At 41.1% G+C, this 16,064-nt stretch overlaps 1 protein-coding gene across 1 annotated transcript; it reads left to right on the forward strand.

The window, feature by feature from the left end:
* The first annotated feature begins 829 nt into the window (after positions 1 to 829).
* bmi1a (bmi1 polycomb ring finger oncogene 1a) lies at positions 830 to 15,423 on the forward strand. The gene is made up of 18 exons (XM_037533805.1): positions 830 to 1,013; positions 2,506 to 2,617; positions 2,705 to 2,768; positions 2,860 to 2,894; positions 3,550 to 3,610; positions 3,694 to 3,750; positions 3,838 to 3,900; positions 6,994 to 7,049; positions 8,706 to 8,840; positions 10,907 to 11,040; positions 11,136 to 11,232; positions 11,744 to 11,799; positions 11,926 to 11,976; positions 12,174 to 12,279; positions 12,371 to 12,416; positions 13,179 to 13,277; positions 13,445 to 13,525; positions 14,381 to 15,423. Exons 1-18 carry the CDS (start codon positions 878 to 880, stop codon positions 14,702 to 14,704), a joined length of 1,713 nt encoding a protein of 570 aa, XP_037389702.1. The 5' UTR covers positions 830 to 877; the 3' UTR covers positions 14,705 to 15,423.
* Positions 15,424 to 16,064: the final 641 nt, after the last annotated feature.

Here is a 16,064-nt window from a genome sequence, read left to right on the forward strand (position 1 = left end):
CACAAAATAGGATTTCTCAATTAGCCACGCCTACGAGATCGTTCAGATTGGGCCGTCTTGACTTCAGGCTAATTTTCACGTCGCCGGTTTAAAAGCTACAATAGACATAAAACCTCTGATGACGTCAGTAAGCGTCTACGATCCCATACGGGAATCTGATGTGGCAAATATTTGGACTTCAAATGTCATGTTACCATACATGAGCTTCCCTTATATCCATCTCAGATTTTGTCATATATGAACAGATATGAACGTATCTGAAACGGTCCGTTTTCAAATATGGCACACATATTCCAGCCATATAATCAAATATCTGTAACATAATGTAAACATGTAAAATGTAAAAAACATGTGTGGATGCAATAGCTTAACGTCCTATATGGGTTTTTGTATTCTACGTTTTGATTTAAAAAAGCTTTCGTTGTGTGTATCCGACATCTATTGGACACACAGTATATCCATATCATATGCATGTATCCATCAGACATACGTGTGATCCAGATATTACGTGTATTACATGTATGTACACTACATGTGGCCATATATTATAAAACAGATGCCTAACCTTTAATGTTGCACGGGCATATATGGCTATATAGGCTATCAGACGTTGGTATCGGAATTATGTGGTTGATTTGGTCAATTTAACGCCGAGCTTCTCACCCTTGGGTCTGCTCTCCTGCATTTTAGATGTTATTAGCGCTTTATTTGCAGTTCTTCAGATCAGTACTAGTCCTTTCATGAGGTTAACACGGGGATGTTGGTGCAGACAAAGCGCCGAAATGTGCAGTCAATGTTTATCACGCTTGTCAACGCAGAGCCAGCGTCGTGATCAGCTGACGCGCTCACGTGACCGCGCCGAGCCCGTCTGCACAAAATGGAGTTGTCAGACTCGGTAGTAAAGGGGCTTCAGACGCTGGCGGATCCAGCCTGTTTCGACTTCAGAGCCTTTACTGCCTTCACCGAAGTAGCCTTCGACAGTCTGCTGTCCTCCAGAACCGACAGAGCTCTGGGTAAGACGGCTCTTTCTCTCCTTTGTGCTCGAGAACTTCCGTCTGCTTGCAGCTATGGAGGAGGAAGATGCCCGCCTGGCTGCTGCTGCTGCTTCTGCTGCTGCTGCAGGCTCTGCACTGCTGTGTTTTTGCGCATACAACTTACGAACTGCTGCTAAACTGCCCTACACCATCCGCTTGTGGTGGAAGCAGCGCAAACCCTTTAATGCAGCTCTTTTAATCTACCTGGCTGCCTCAGTATTTGGCTAAACTAGCTACTTAGCATCTGCTGTAGCTTCTTCGTGCAGCAGCAACAGTGTTGATAATAGTGTGCATTAAATGTTGGACAAATCGACGTGTGTCTCGTTAATTGTTCAGCCAGACAGCATTAGATTAGAATTAGAAGTAGCTGTTTCAGAAAGCTATGCTTTGGTGACATTTCCATGCACGTGTACTAACCAGTGCAACTTTAAACAGCCCAAAACATGATTATAATGAGAGTTTAGAGTATTGTGAGCATGGCTGAAATGTACAGTTCACCCCCCAAGTCCACATATGGAACCTGAGCTACCCACTGAGCTCAATGTTTTTGTCATGTCACAAAAATTAACACGCGTATATCCACCTGTTCAGTCTGCCACAGTTTAGCTGTGCCCACTCATAAAGAGAATTTCAGTCTCAGCCCAGAATGCTTTTTGGATGAGATGCAATACAATCAGAGTGTTTATTTATTTGGCACATAAATCCACACAATAGATTGGAATATTTTTTTTTTTCTAACCAACATTGTGACAGTGATGTAAATTGTGTTTCTTTGCTATAAATTAAAGATCCAGGCTATTGCTTGGACTAAGACTACCAGCATATTGGCATATTGTATCATATAGCATTTGTAGTATTTCATATACTTTCGTATAAAATATAGTGTCATTTATGGTGTTACATACACAACAAACTTCTGATTGGTCTGACTATGCTACAGGCAGATCACCGGCTCTGTTATTGGATTAAATTTCCTCACTTAAAACTTGGTGTTGTTCAAAATTGCAGCTCTGTTTGAAAATGGACTATTTCAAATTGAAGTTTTAATATAAAAGGATTGATCTTTCCTACACAATAATTGTAATAGAATGTTGTAGAACCCTGAAAGGTGCACCCATTGCTGACACGGGAGTTCAGTTCACACATGCAGCTTGCACAATTGCTATAGAAAAGTATTGACCAATAGAATAGGACTCAAGCTGCCACACACAAGCCTAACATCACCATGCCCAATGCCAAGTGCTGGCTAGAGGGGTATAAAGCTCCCCAGTATTGGGCTGTGGAGTGATTAAGCTCTGTTTGGGATGAGTTGGAGTGATCCAGAACTAATCATCCAACATCAGCACAGCAATGTTCCAAATCTAATATAAATCCATCCCAGAATAGTAGGAGCAGTTACTGCAGTAAAGCAAAGATATATGATCTCAGCCAGTGCTAAAGTCACATTGTTCTTTGTTTCCATCTGTCACAGATCTCCCAGAATTGAAGAAAATTGATCAGGCTCTTCTGAAACACTGTCATGTTGCAACAACAACATTCATACTAGAAGGAATAAAGCAAAATGCAGACAAGTCAACCATTAGGTAATGACTAATGTCTTGTGAAATATCTCTATTATGCCAAAGCAGTTTTGGGGTTCATCTTAAAACAAACTGCATTTGCTTCAACAGTTCGTGCCTTGAAGATGTCAAATTTGATTCAGAAAGAGTGGACGCATTTTATACATCATACCAGGTGACGACTCCTTTCATTCACTCCCCTTTTAGTCACACACAATGATTTCTGTAATGTTGCTCATGATGTTATATTTCAACTTTCTTTTTAGAAAAATAAAAGAAACCTGGAAAGTCTGTTGTCAAGGTGAGTCAGGAAGACAAACTACATTAAGAATATTTGCTAGAGCAATGAATGCAGTATTGATTAATAGTTAATGCAGTCTTTTCTAGAATTCTGACAAATTTAAATTCTGGCCTATATTAGTTTATTGCTGCTAATGCCCTTTGTAATAATGTATCAGTGTCTATTAGTAAATGTAACTTGTTTATGGGCTATATTAGCTTATTGGTGCTAGTGAAATATGCAATAATCACTTAGTGTGTATTAAGATTAAGTGACCCTTATTAGTCCCACAATGGGGAAATTTCACCTCCACATTTAACCCATCCGTGAAGTGAAACACCACATACACACTAGTGAGCGCACAAACACTAGGAGGCAGTGAGCACATTTGCCCGGAGCAGTGGGCAGCCCAATCCGCTGCACCCAGGGAGCAGTTGGGGGTTGGGTGTCTTGCTCAAGGACACCTCAGTCATGTGCTGTCGGCTCTGGGGATTGAACCGGCAACCTTCCGGTCACGAGGCTGGTTCCCTAACCTCCAGCCCATGACTGCCCCATTCATTAGTAAATGAAGCCTGTTTAAGGCCTTCTTGTTGTTAATAAAATATATGCAAAAATCTATTAGTGGAATATGAACTATTCACCAGTTTTAACATGATTTTCTTTGCCTTCATCTTAGTATTGATAGATGCCCTCCCCACATAACAGATGCCTCTTGGCGCCTGGAATATTGCATGAAGGTAGTATATCATTATGTTAACTATAAAAGGAGATGACAATACTAATAGCATTTTAACTTGCATCATGATGTTTCTTTTATTAGAATGGCCATGTGCATAATGTCAATCAACCAACCTTCCTGATATCTTTTAATACTGAGGTATGTGACTATCTAGTCTATGCAACAATGAGTTGTTTGTTCATTTGCTTTTATTGCATTAACTATAGCCGGAAACTCATTTTACAGGACGGTGGAAATGAGGGAACATCTTCAGACGTAAATTTTAGCTGCACGTTGGAGCAGCTTCAGGTACTTATTTAAGATTTTAGGACTGTATCATGGCAGTTATTCTGTTCATATTAAGACATTTTAATAAAAATGTTTGTTGATGGTTTATTATAAAGTAAACTCATAGGTCTAGATCCAATGATGATGCAGTTAAGGAAGATTTCCCCCTGACCCTCCCCACACTGACAAACTTGGAGCTGTATAGGAGGCTGTGATTGTTTATTGTTATAAATTTAGGCTATTGTCTTGATTTCTTTGAATGGAATCAAATTGTAATCTAATTAAGAAGCTGTAGGCTGTAGTTGAGGCTGTAGTTGAACTGATATAAACATCCAACTTGGCTAACCCTAACTTGGCTACACCAAAGTTTGAAAGTGTGCAAAAGGGAACTATCAGCATTTTTTTTTTGTTTTTATTTTGATTGGTGCCCAGTTCATTGGATGAGTTGTAAACAATGTCATTTAGAGAGGTTTGATGTGAAATGGTTCATTGTAGAGAAATGTACTGAGATTTCTTTAGTGGTGATGATAGTCATTTTGTTTACTATGAAAAGCCATGAGTGAAGCAACACCTGTCTTTCGAGTTTTCATATGTAATGTTGATGGTAGAATACTGGTAAACCTGGTCAAATTTCCTTTGGGGAGTATTTTGTCTTACCACACCATGCATGTACCTGTCCAACATGCATGAAATAAAAAAAATATGTTTTAAACTATTATAAATTTATATACAGTGCTTCAGGCATCAGGCAGCATCTTCATAACCATAAATTCTAGATGTCTGGGTCCTATAAGCACCACAATAAAAAATTTGTAAAGTTTCTCTAGAACAGAGCATTTCCCATCAAACCACTGTGAATATTTTACATCTGAACTATTAGTTAGGAGCTATTAGGAAAAATTAGTTGAGTTCACCTTCTCTGAAGCATAATACTAAAACAAAAATTGGAATTTTAACTTTAAAAAGTTTTAAAATTTAGTTGACACATTTTAGTATTTAAAGATCAAGCAACTCCAAATGTAAGGCAGTCTGGTAATTAACGTTTTCAAGTTAAAACCCTTTTTTTCCTCAGTGTATCTGCAAGTCTAAGATCATAAACAGAAAGACAAGCAGAAGCTTTAACATCATTAAAATCCGTATAAACTAGCAGATGTCAAAATCTATCCTAAAAGGTACAGGCAGTCAAGTCGGCAAGGTCTAAATGGCTCTGATGAGCTCTCTAATTTATTAATCTTCCTATAATCAATGTGACCCCATTCAGTGTTTAACATCTCTAAATGAATGATCATGTATTGATTCATGTTCAATGCCATTTCTTAATTTAATGGGGACAACTGGGAAAACAAAGTTGACCCTCTTTTAGCTGAATGAAACATAAATATCAATATTTTACACACATTTTTCTGGATTGTTTTGGATGAATTTGAGGTTACTATAACATGCAGTTTTATAATCTTAATAAAAAATTTCCCTCTGCTTTAGGACTCTAACCTTACCACAACTGTAGTAGTGTGAGAACCACTGCTAGTTCACACGACAATAGGGGGACATCTTTCCTACCAGAACATTAATATTACCCAGAGGTTTAAATTGCTGGGGGCAAATTGGTTCCAAGGGTTAAAAGATGTTAGTAAATTTGAGGATAGGGTTAAGCTTATCATGATGGAGAATGGAGCAGTATGAGTTTAGTTAGTGTTGGCCAACAAACCAAACAGTCTGGAGAAAAAAGGCCCAAATTTGTGAAATGTGTTTTGTAGAAATGCCTTTGAGTACATCAAATACTGTATCAGTAAGCTGATTAAACTCCCTTTATTCCGGACGTCCGAATCTAATGCATAGATGTGTCGAGATATCAAATCGAGCCGCAGGCATCACAGAACGGAGGAAATCGGAGTCGTGTGTCATTACTGATATTTCCACTGTTCAACTTTCAAGACGTTTGAACGTTGCGCAATATGGTGAGCGCGTAACTCCCTGCAATGCAATTAATATAAAGCCTTAGTGAAGCTGATTTAGATGCTCACGACTTGTCCCGCTGTCTGGCTTTGACTTCCCAGGCCTCGGGCTGCCTCTTCAAAACCGTTAAACGGTTAAAATGATTTCTTCTTGACTAAATCATCGGACTGTTTTTGCGCTGTGAAACATGAGAGTGATTCAGTCACATTTACGCCTGATCGTCAGACTAGTGAAGAAATCTTGACTGAGGAAATAACCGGCTTTCTGAAGTGTCTGAATCATCATCTGCAAGTTTTGCACGTCTTGCAAAATTATATTTGCCATGCAGAATCCTAGTTGTGTGTGGAACTTCAGAACTTTGGAGGTTTTATGGGTCAGCCAGGCAGTAGGTCCCATTACAGATCAGTCTGATGAGCCTGGGCTGTTTTCCTCAGCTGTTCTTCCTAAAGATTGATTTGGCCCAGCAGACAGTAGCTCTGCCACCTCACTCAACTCATTTTATTCTGTGTGTACCATTCAGTTCTTTTCAAATTGGATTGAGGTATGTCTGTTATATTTTTAAAACCTCAATTGGAATTGAAACTTTTACCTTCTTTATTTGTATGTTTGTTATATGGGGGGTGGAATATGGACGAGGTGGTTTACCTCTTTATCTAAATTAATGAATAAATAAATTAGAAGGCTTTCCGTGAGGCCTATTTATTTTTATTCCCAAAATGTTGTGTACCGTCCATCAAGTTTGTTGTTTTGTAGTTGTGCAAATTGGAGAACAAAATATGGGTTTATTAAAGCAAAGGTTCGCAAACTTGGAGACCTCCAGACTGTTTTGCTCCAGCCCAGCTCACAACACGTAGAGGAAAAATGTGGACCGTCCGCCTTGATTGATTTGAGAATTAAAGCAAGTAATAGATTCTAAGAGTTTGTTGTTTTTTTTGTTTTTTGGGTTTTTTTGGTAAGGTCAAAATGAGCTTGTTTTAGTTCGGGTCCCGTGTCTCTTGCCCAGCCTTATCTGTCTAACTACATATTTATTTACTTATTTATTTATTCATTCATTCATTCAGCCGTACGAGAAATAAATAGTGGGTGAAAGGGAATGTGGGAAACCGGCGTCTTTCTTGCAAGAGTTAAAAATTCGCTTATGATTTGAACCTTGTTCAGGATTTAGTGGGGAAGATGAAGGACGCAGCGAAGAGCATGGAGAGAGCCACCCAGCTGTAAGACCCCTCACCCCAGCGTCCTTGACGAGACCCCTCCTTCCGCCGGAGACGCCGTGGGATTCTCTTTTCAGCGATTCTCTCATGTTTCTGATTTTGTGAAATAAAACATGAAAACGCTTGACCTGAAATTGTGATCTTTGGACCGTTTTGAGCAATAAGATGTAATATAATTCATTTTGAGCCTAATATTACGGGACATATATTGCTGTAAACCTAATTATAAGCAGCAGATCCATCAGTTTCAGAGCACTATAAGCAGGATCCGTGCTTAAGAGTGAAGAGAACGGGCTCTTCGTGATAATCTCCATACACCAGCACTGCAGATCTTTAGGAAGAAAAGAGGTGTCCGTTCTTCCAGCCAGCGCTCTGTGCTCATCGTGTTCATTTAATAAATGAAACCTCAGTTTTTTATATAAAATGTCGGTTTCATTTGGACACGCTTAGGAGACGCTCATGTTACTTTAAAATTTATATTCAATCGCCCTTAAGCTTCTATAATCATAACCCAAACCCTGGTACCAACACTAACCCAATCCTAACACTGTTAATAATGTGAGCATCTACAGGTAATCTACTGGGAGCGTCTAAATAAAGCGGGGCCAATCTACCCGCTTCGGTATCTCATTAGACATGTGCTCTCGTGCTTATTCTTCATCGGAAATGTATAGTTCTCCATGCTTTAAACATTTCCACCAAATATCTTTCCAAACCACAACAAGGGTTAGAAATAAAGAAATAACCTAAACACACTGGCGCAGAAAGCGCAAGCCAAAAACGTGCATGAGAATTGCACCGCGCTTACATTTTCAATCGGCGCAGTTCTTTACCCCCCCTATCTGTCTTCCTCCCTTCCTCCCTCCCTAATACACCGACACATATTCCCAGGCCGCCCTTAAGGAGCGGCACCACGTGACAGCGCGGGGCGGGCGGACTGCAAGCCATTTTGGGGGACGGTGTCAGTTTGCACCGAGCCATCAGCGCCGAGACCGTGGAGGGGGGAATCTGGCCGCGAGAAAAAACGGCCATCTCCGCACAGCTCTCCGCAAACACGCGCGGGCTCGGAAGGCGAGCCGTCGCGAGCGTCTTCCGTGCGGCGGGGATACGGGCGCGGGCGCGACAGAGGGCAGCGCGAGGCGTTTTTCTGCATTCCTTTTATTCCGAAATGCGCCGCCGCTGCGCTTATTGCGATTGACAGCGTCTGCAGCAGTTCCGTTTTCAAGATGGCCGCTCGGCTTGCACTCGTTTGCTGCTGATCGACTCCCCCCCTCCCCACTCCTCCTCCCACCCTCTCTCCCTCCCTCCCTCTCTCATTCCCTCCTTCAACTTTCGTGGTCTAAAAACTCGCAAACTCGCTCTCCGGGATCCGCGTCGCAGCTGCCAGGTGAGCGTGCTTTACATTTTGCGTCTGTCTGTTTTGCGCCCTTTTTTGTACGGTGTGCTTGGCGCGCGCGTCCTCTATGTTTTGTGTGTGCATGTGTGTGTGTGTGTGTGTGTGTGTGCGCGCATGTATGCGCGTGAGCTTTAAACACGAATGCGTGTTTTGAGCTCGGAGACCCGCTTCCAGTTGTATTTTAGCCGCTGTTTATTTTTCCGCTCAGTCCTTTATGCCGCCCGCAGCGTTTAACTCTCCTTCTGTGCGATTTTGTTCCTCAGATCGACCCGCTTTGTTGGTGACTTTCGGGTTGATCCGCTTCTGGGCAGCCTGGGTGTCCGCGTCGGTTCAGATGTGCGCGCGATCAAATGCATGTTCTGCTCATTCCGCGCTAACGCCGTTTCTCCGTTTTGTGGGTGTTGAATCTTGAAGGTGTGTAGAACTCGATGCGGGTTGTGTGAAGTGGAGAGAACTTGGCTTGCGACCTGGATTAACTTCCATTCAGTCACAGGGCTGCTGGAGGCTGAAACGGAGGAGCTTAAACATCAGTTTGGCGTTTTGTGTGATTAAAATGAAGACTCGCCAAATGATGAAAGAGAATAAAAACGTGTGGAATGCCTCCGCTAAGATCCGCGTGCTTTGGTGATTTTGAGAAGTTGGGCGCAGTTTTTAGATTTTGGCACGTGGGAGCGGTTGAAGAGTCTGAGTGCGGTACACCTTGTTTACTCTGTTTACTCTTATTCCGATCCATTTCGAGCGTGTAGTAGAAACGATTGCGCAAGATTTTTGCGCTTTTATGTAAAAGCTGACTGACCTTCATGTTGGTGCTCATTTATTGTATATTGGCTGCTTCACCAGCTTCAAATGTTGGTTCTAATATGAGATTAAAACGTTCTTTGGTTCACGTGCGCTCGCCTATTAGCGCAGACTTTTCGCTTCTATTTGTTAAAGCCATTGGCTGATATTTTGACTGCGGCTTGGAGATTTTTGGAGGTCTTCTCTTCCAGCCCTCAGGGGTCGGGTGAGCCATGGCCCGATAACAAGGCAGGTTTAAAACAGCGCATTCCTGCATTGTTATTTTTAAAACTGTTTATTTCCTCTCTGATCTTTTGTAGCTGTGCGCTTAAAATAAAACATCACATACAGAGATGACGTGCTTTATTTGGGCAACGGGCACGCGGTGACTTCAGGTGACTTGCTTTCTCAACCAGGTTAGGCCTGAGCAGCGGGCAAGATGCGTGCGCGCACTTTGCACTTTGTTTTCTCCCGCAGTATTTTGTCATTTAGGATAGAGAGCGACGTTGTGGGGGGCGTCTGAACCACACCCCTGCTTATCTGGTATATACTTGGCAGTAAACCTGATTTTTATATTTATATATGAAACGCTTTATTCTGCCTGTATGATTTAAGTAGACCTGGCGCTTCAGTTTTGGTGGTGCCTTCTGTTGGGATGCACTTTGACAGCTGGATTCTCAGGTATCTGCGAGGTTTCACAGCCCACATATGAGCCTTTTGAATCTCAGCCAAGGGTTTTCAGGCAGATACCGGTGCAACATGGCCGCTCTTTGGCTCATATGCAGCTGTTCAGCGATTATTCTTCATTTTTTTCTGCCTTAGCGATCAGCGTGACCAGCGCAGTAGAACACTGTGGGCTTCTGCTGGAGGTTCTTATCTGATATAACGATGGATTGGTGAAGGTCAGGCACGGTTTGCCTGCTTTGAAAGGCATGTCTATTTCTTACAGTCGCCTTAATTTGGTCTTTATATCCTGACGGTCGGTAATCGAGGTTATGACATTAGTGGCAGCAGTAGGATCATCTAATTTTGGAATCTTTACGCAACCTTTGGACTCTGCTGCCAAGCCGGGTACAAACTGGTCCTCGTTTGAGCCGTTTTACACTTAATGTGCGCTTTGCTCTGAACAGACTTCTGTCTTTATGCCTGTGTTTTTAAGCCAGCGGTCGCGCGCATTCGAATGGGATGCTCGGACATGGAAAACTGACCATTGACTGTACCATCTGTTTTTTTGCCTTATTGGATTGGTTGAGGGAATATCTTCTACTGGACAGATTTGGCTGGAAAGGGTCGCTTTCTCGTGTTCTCCCTTTAGAAGAGGCTCGCTGCGTTTTTCATGGCTGCGATTTAATTTGTCGCCACGTGGAATGGACCGAAGTTGCTATAGAAACAGAAAGCATCTCCCAGCTCCGCTCGATTAAGTAGCAATTCTGGGAATACGAGTTAAATGCCGGATCAGGACAGAGAATCAGGGCAGAATGGGGCTGTTTCCCTTCACCACGCTGTGCCCAGGGCACCAACGCTCAGCCTACAAAACCAATGCGAGATGCCTTGCAGCAGCCCTGTGTTGTTGTCCCCGCTGGTGGTGCACATTTGATGGAGAGCAAATGAGATCGCCGCTCATTTGCTCACCAGTTACCATTCCTTATGGTCTAAAAACCTTTCTGGTGTGCTCCTTTCCCTTCAGGAGTTCACCCTTTTCCATGACGATGCATCGTACAACCAGGATCAAGATCACAGAGCTGAACCCACACTTGATGTGTGTGTTGTGTGGTGGATACTTCATCGATGCAACCACAATCATAGAATGCCTGCATTCGTGTAAGTACCTGCTCAACCCTTGCGTCCACCAGTGATGTTCTGCTTCATGTCTCAGGCACAGCTCTAACGGATTTATTTTGCTTTTGGATTACCAGTTTGTAAAATGTGCATTGTCCGCTACCTGGAGACCAGTAAGTACTGCCCCATATGTGACGTCCAGGTCCACAAAACAAAGCCTCTTCTCAATATTAGGTGAGCACATTGCTTTCCTTTTCCACTCCTCCTTTTGATAAATGCATTGACAAGAATAGCAGTAATAACAGTGGCTGTTGCTGAGCATGCACAATGTTTTTCCTGTCCTCTGTACTTTATTACTAAGTCAATAATGTGATTGCTGTCATTTACAGTCATGATTTTGAACACCCCTGGTCATATTACACATTATTGTTGTTTTTCTAAAACATTTTCTCAGCACACTTCTATTTGTTTGCTACAGGACTAAATGAAAAAAAAAATTAAACCGTGTGCCAGAACTTTTGCACAGGGCACAGTTTATGCTATCCCTCCCTTAAATTCCGTGGTGTTTTTTGTAGAAGATGCATATTTGTTTTCACTTAGAAAAACAACAAAAAGAGGTGATTTGAGTCTTTTGCACATTGCCATATATTCTGACTTTGTGTGTGTGTGTGTGACATTCATTGATAACACTCAACTAAGTTAGTTGAGCTTGTGCACCATGTAAATATTCCTAAATATTTCTCAGGTCGGACAAAACTCTGCAGGACATCGTGTACAAATTGGTTCCAGGGCTCTTCAAAAGTAAGTAGCATTAAATACCAGTGGATGAGTGCTGATGCCTGTAGATATAATGTGTGGAACAGTGCTGTGATTGGTCCAGAACAAGGTTTGTGTTTGTCCTGGCTGAGAGCTCTTTGTTTTCTGCAGATGAAATGAAGCGGCGGAGAGATTTCTATGCTGAACATCCATCAGTAGATGGTAAAAAATTTTTTAACATGTCTGAAAATGAGCCCATTAAAATATTATTAGAATTTGTAGCAATTGTCATTAAAGATATTGATGATGATTCTCTTCCGATGAATGATAGTATATCGGTTTTAGGTAGTGCTTCTTGTTCTTTAAAAAAAAAAAATTTTATATATATATATGAATATTTTTGGGATTTTTTTTTTCAGTTGCAAATGGGTCCAATGAAGATCGAGGCGAGGTAGCAGATGAGGACAAGAGAATCATCACAGACGATGAGATTATCAGTCTCTCAATCGAGTTCTTCAACCCCAGGTGAGAATTTTCAAACAATACTTTTTAAAAAAAACTTTTTGGTCATTCCTTTATTTAATTATTTCTCTGTTGATTTTTGGTTTTATTTCAGGGCCAAACAGCAAAGCAATGCAGAGAACAAACAGACAAAAGAAGAGGTATAATATTTACAATGTCTTGATGGCTGTGTATGTAATATTAAACACTAATGTAACAGTAAAGGGAAGGTCCACCTTTTTCTGTTATTTATTTCTGCAGATTTTAGTCACTGAGATGTAAACAAAGTCATTGAAAGTGGTTTGATGTGAAATTGCTGATAGAAATCAGGGGTCACAACGTCTGCAACACAAATATGGCCATTTTATTTATTTTCCAATATAATGATGATGGTGGCGGTGAAAAAAGTGGTCAATGTTTGGGTCCACTTTGTTTTACAGCTTTGCCTGCATGTATGTTTCTGCCCTGAATGCAATTTAAAAATACATTTTAGGCCAAAATCTTCTTTCGGAACTGCCATAAACTGTTGTCTCAGGCATCAGGCAGTGTATTAAGAACCATTTCATGTGATAACTGTCTGTGAGGGAGCTTTTAGAGGTGGACGGCTGGTTCTCATCATTACTGCTGCAAACAATTTAGACTTGGTAAGTTTCTGTAGAAAGGAGCATGTTACACCGAACCACTCTGACTTTGTTTACATCCTAACTATTTAAGTATTAAGTTTTAAATCAGTGGAGTTCCCCTTTAAAAGGCAGAGTTAATGAGGTAAATGATTGATTAGCTCACATGTTATTGTAACAGTGTTCTGAACCACATTGCTGTCCATTTTTGTCACCACTTTTCAAATATTTGCCTGCCTAATTGTCCCTGTAGTTATTTTCTTTTTGTTTTCATCTTTTTTTTCTTTCCTCTTTCCTTCCAAGGTAAATAACAAGCGGTACTTGCAGTGTCCTGCTGCCATGACTGTGATGCATTTGAGGAAATTTCTGCGAAGCAAGATGGATATACCCTGTACCTTCCAGGTAATCTCATTTCCAGACTTTTTTGGCTTGACACAATAACTTGCCTTTGTTGACTTACTGTCAGCCAGAGTTCTGTTTATGGTTTTCATTTTCACAAATTCCCAGTGGAATTCCAGGGAATTCCAGCTTTAAGTCTGTGACGTAATTTATGACGCCACTTTTCACAGATTGAAGTTATGTATGAGGACGAGCCTCTGAAGGATTACTACACCTTAATGGACATTGCTTACATTTACACTTGGAGAAGGGTAAGTATAGGCCTCCAGAAAATCCTACTTGCTTAACATGTCAGTGTTTAAAGGACAACTCCGCCAAATTTCAGAATTTCTGCATAATTTAATGGTTGAAATGTAAAGTCCTTCAGAGTGGTTTGAAGTGAAATGGTCCTTGTAGAGACCCAGATTTCTTTACAGTGGTGGTGATGGGAGCCAGGGTCGAAATACCTACAACGCAAACATAGTCATTTTATTTGCTATCCAAAATGATGGTGTTAAAATGATCTTCTTTGTGTTAAATTATTTTCTTTAAGGGCTATTTTGCCTTACAACACCCTACGCTTTCAGGACAGAATGTCACTGGGGTGGTGACTACGTGCTTTGATTCCAGGCATTTTATTTTAATGTTCTGTTTTAAAACATTAGGTAAAGTAAAGGTACAAATTTTCCTTTGCCTTGGGAAAATTAAGAGACAGAGTTGGACATTAAGACCAATGTTGTACCTTTTTAAGGGTCCATTTACATTTTTGTACCTCAATGAACAAAAACATACCTATACAGTAGTTTGTTTTCTGACAGCTGAGATGTACTTCTAGAGTAAATGTTTTAGGGCCAAAACTTTCTCAGAACTATTAGGAGAAAAAGTCTCAGGCAACAGGCAGCTTGTTTATAAACACTTCAGGGTAAGAATAAGCTTTCTGTGAGGGAGCTTTTAGAGATGAACGCCTGGTTCCCATCACCACCACTGAACGATTTTAATTCTAAACTGCTCGGAATTAAATCTTAATGTTTCAAGTAGTCGGAAAGTTTGAGAATCGGGTGGAGTTCCCCTTCAACACTGTGGACTATAACGCTGACGTTCCAAAAATCTGATCGATCGCTCCACAGAACGGACCTTTGCCCTTGAAGTATCGAGTGCGGCCTAACTGCAAAAAGATGAAGATCGCCCACCAGCAGGATGGTCTCAACAGCGCCAACCGCTCGGAAAGCGACTCCGCGAGCGACAAGGCCAGCAGTCCAGCCGGAGCGCCGTCCACCTCGTCGCCGCTGCCCAGTCCGAGCACGCCGCTCCAGTCCCCGCACCCTCACTTCCCCCACAACATCTCCAACCCCGTCAACGGCTCCTCCATGACGAGCCCCAGTCGACAGTTCACCTTCGGTAGCAAAGCGCGCAAACCCTCCCTGAACGGCTCCTCCACGTCGTCGGGGTGACGAGGGCGGCCGACGCCGTGTCCCTGTATCCTCATGAGTATCACATCCCCCGTACTACAGGTGTAACTTTAACTTAGCGGAAGTGACGCATTTCACCAGATCTGCTGGAGCCTCGTTACTTTAGGCTGCAAAGCTACCGTGTCTGCAGCTGTTTGCGTAACAGACTGATTTATATATATATATATATATATAAATATATATATGTCTTTTTACTTTGGTCTTCATTTATTTTTTTTTTTTTTTTCCCAAAACAAAAGAATCCAAAACGTGTTGCTTAATTGTATTTTTAAGCGTGTATGTTCTCGAAAAGCATGACTTTTTGACTTTTGGTTTGCCTTTTCTTGGGTAGTTTAGGCCTACTAAACATTCCTGATTATATTCAGCTGTATCAAAGGAAAATATCTATATATTTAGTTCATTTTAAAGGACGGTAAAGGCCTGTATGCGTTAGAGAAAAAAAAATTAGGGTGAAAATTTACCGTTAAGCTGTAGCGTCTTTTGATTCTTACGCGAAATTTTGTGAGGGGAAAAATGACAACGTGCTGTGTTCAGCGAAGAGGCCCGCGCGCACAGGCAGACCCCCGTCTACTCATCCTCTGGACCGCAGGTTCCGAGTTCTGCAGTGTTCATGTGTCTCACCGGTCGACTGTATGAGTAACTTGTTGTATTGTGACTGTTGCACAGTATAAAACATCAAAATAAAACATTTTACACTTTCACTTTGTTCTTTATTATTATTATTATTATTATTATTATTATTATTATTATTATTATTATTATTTCTTGTTCTGGGAGAAAACATTTCAAGGCTGCAGGTCTCATTAGTTGCATTCATTTAGAAAAAAAAAACTTTCTAAATGGTTCTTAGATTGTAAAACCTTTAAATGCTGTACAATACTTATGTTCATAACTTTAAAAGCTTTCTGAGGACGGTAGTTGTGGTTCCTCAATGGCATGCTCCAAAGAACCCCTTTTGGCACGTTAAAAATAAAGGTTCTAAAGTGATTCTTGGCTTGAAAAAAAACTTTGACTGCTGTAGAACCTCTAAAGGTTCTCTACATCTTATTTGTAATAGTGATTTTGCTGTATTAGAACAGTTAAAATGAGAGGTTCTTTTAGAACAGATGTTCTAAAGTCATTTTCGGCTTTATGTTATGTGGATGAGCTTTAAAATGTTCCCCACAGTCTCATACCGCTTCCTTAAAGAAACGTCCTGTAAAAAAGTCTTCTTCTTCCAAGGAACACGTTAGAAATCATTTCAATTCTGGACTTGAAAAGAAAAAACTTTCAAAATCAAAATTCTCATCATTCAAACGTGCCATTTGTAACAATATTTACAAAAAAATAATCAAATAAAATG

This window comes from Pygocentrus nattereri, chromosome 24, assembly GCF_015220715.1.
Source record: "Pygocentrus nattereri isolate fPygNat1 chromosome 24, fPygNat1.pri, whole genome shotgun sequence".
Lineage (NCBI taxonomy): Eukaryota > Metazoa > Chordata > Actinopteri > Characiformes > Serrasalmidae > Pygocentrus > Pygocentrus nattereri.

Bases quoted from the DNA above. Each gene is read 5' to 3' on its own strand.
- bmi1a (XM_037533805.1), top strand. From the start codon at position 878: ATGGAGTTGTCAGACTCGGTAGTAAAGGGGCTTCAGACGCTGGCGGAT. The intron at 2,895-3,549 runs GTGAGTCAGGAA...CCTTCATCTTAG, and splicing joins CTGGAAAGTCTGTTGTCAAG to TATTGATAGATGCCCTCCCC. The intron at 11,800-11,925 runs GTAAGTAGCATT...TGTTTTCTGCAG, and splicing joins GGTTCCAGGGCTCTTCAAAA to ATGAAATGAAGCGGCGGAGA.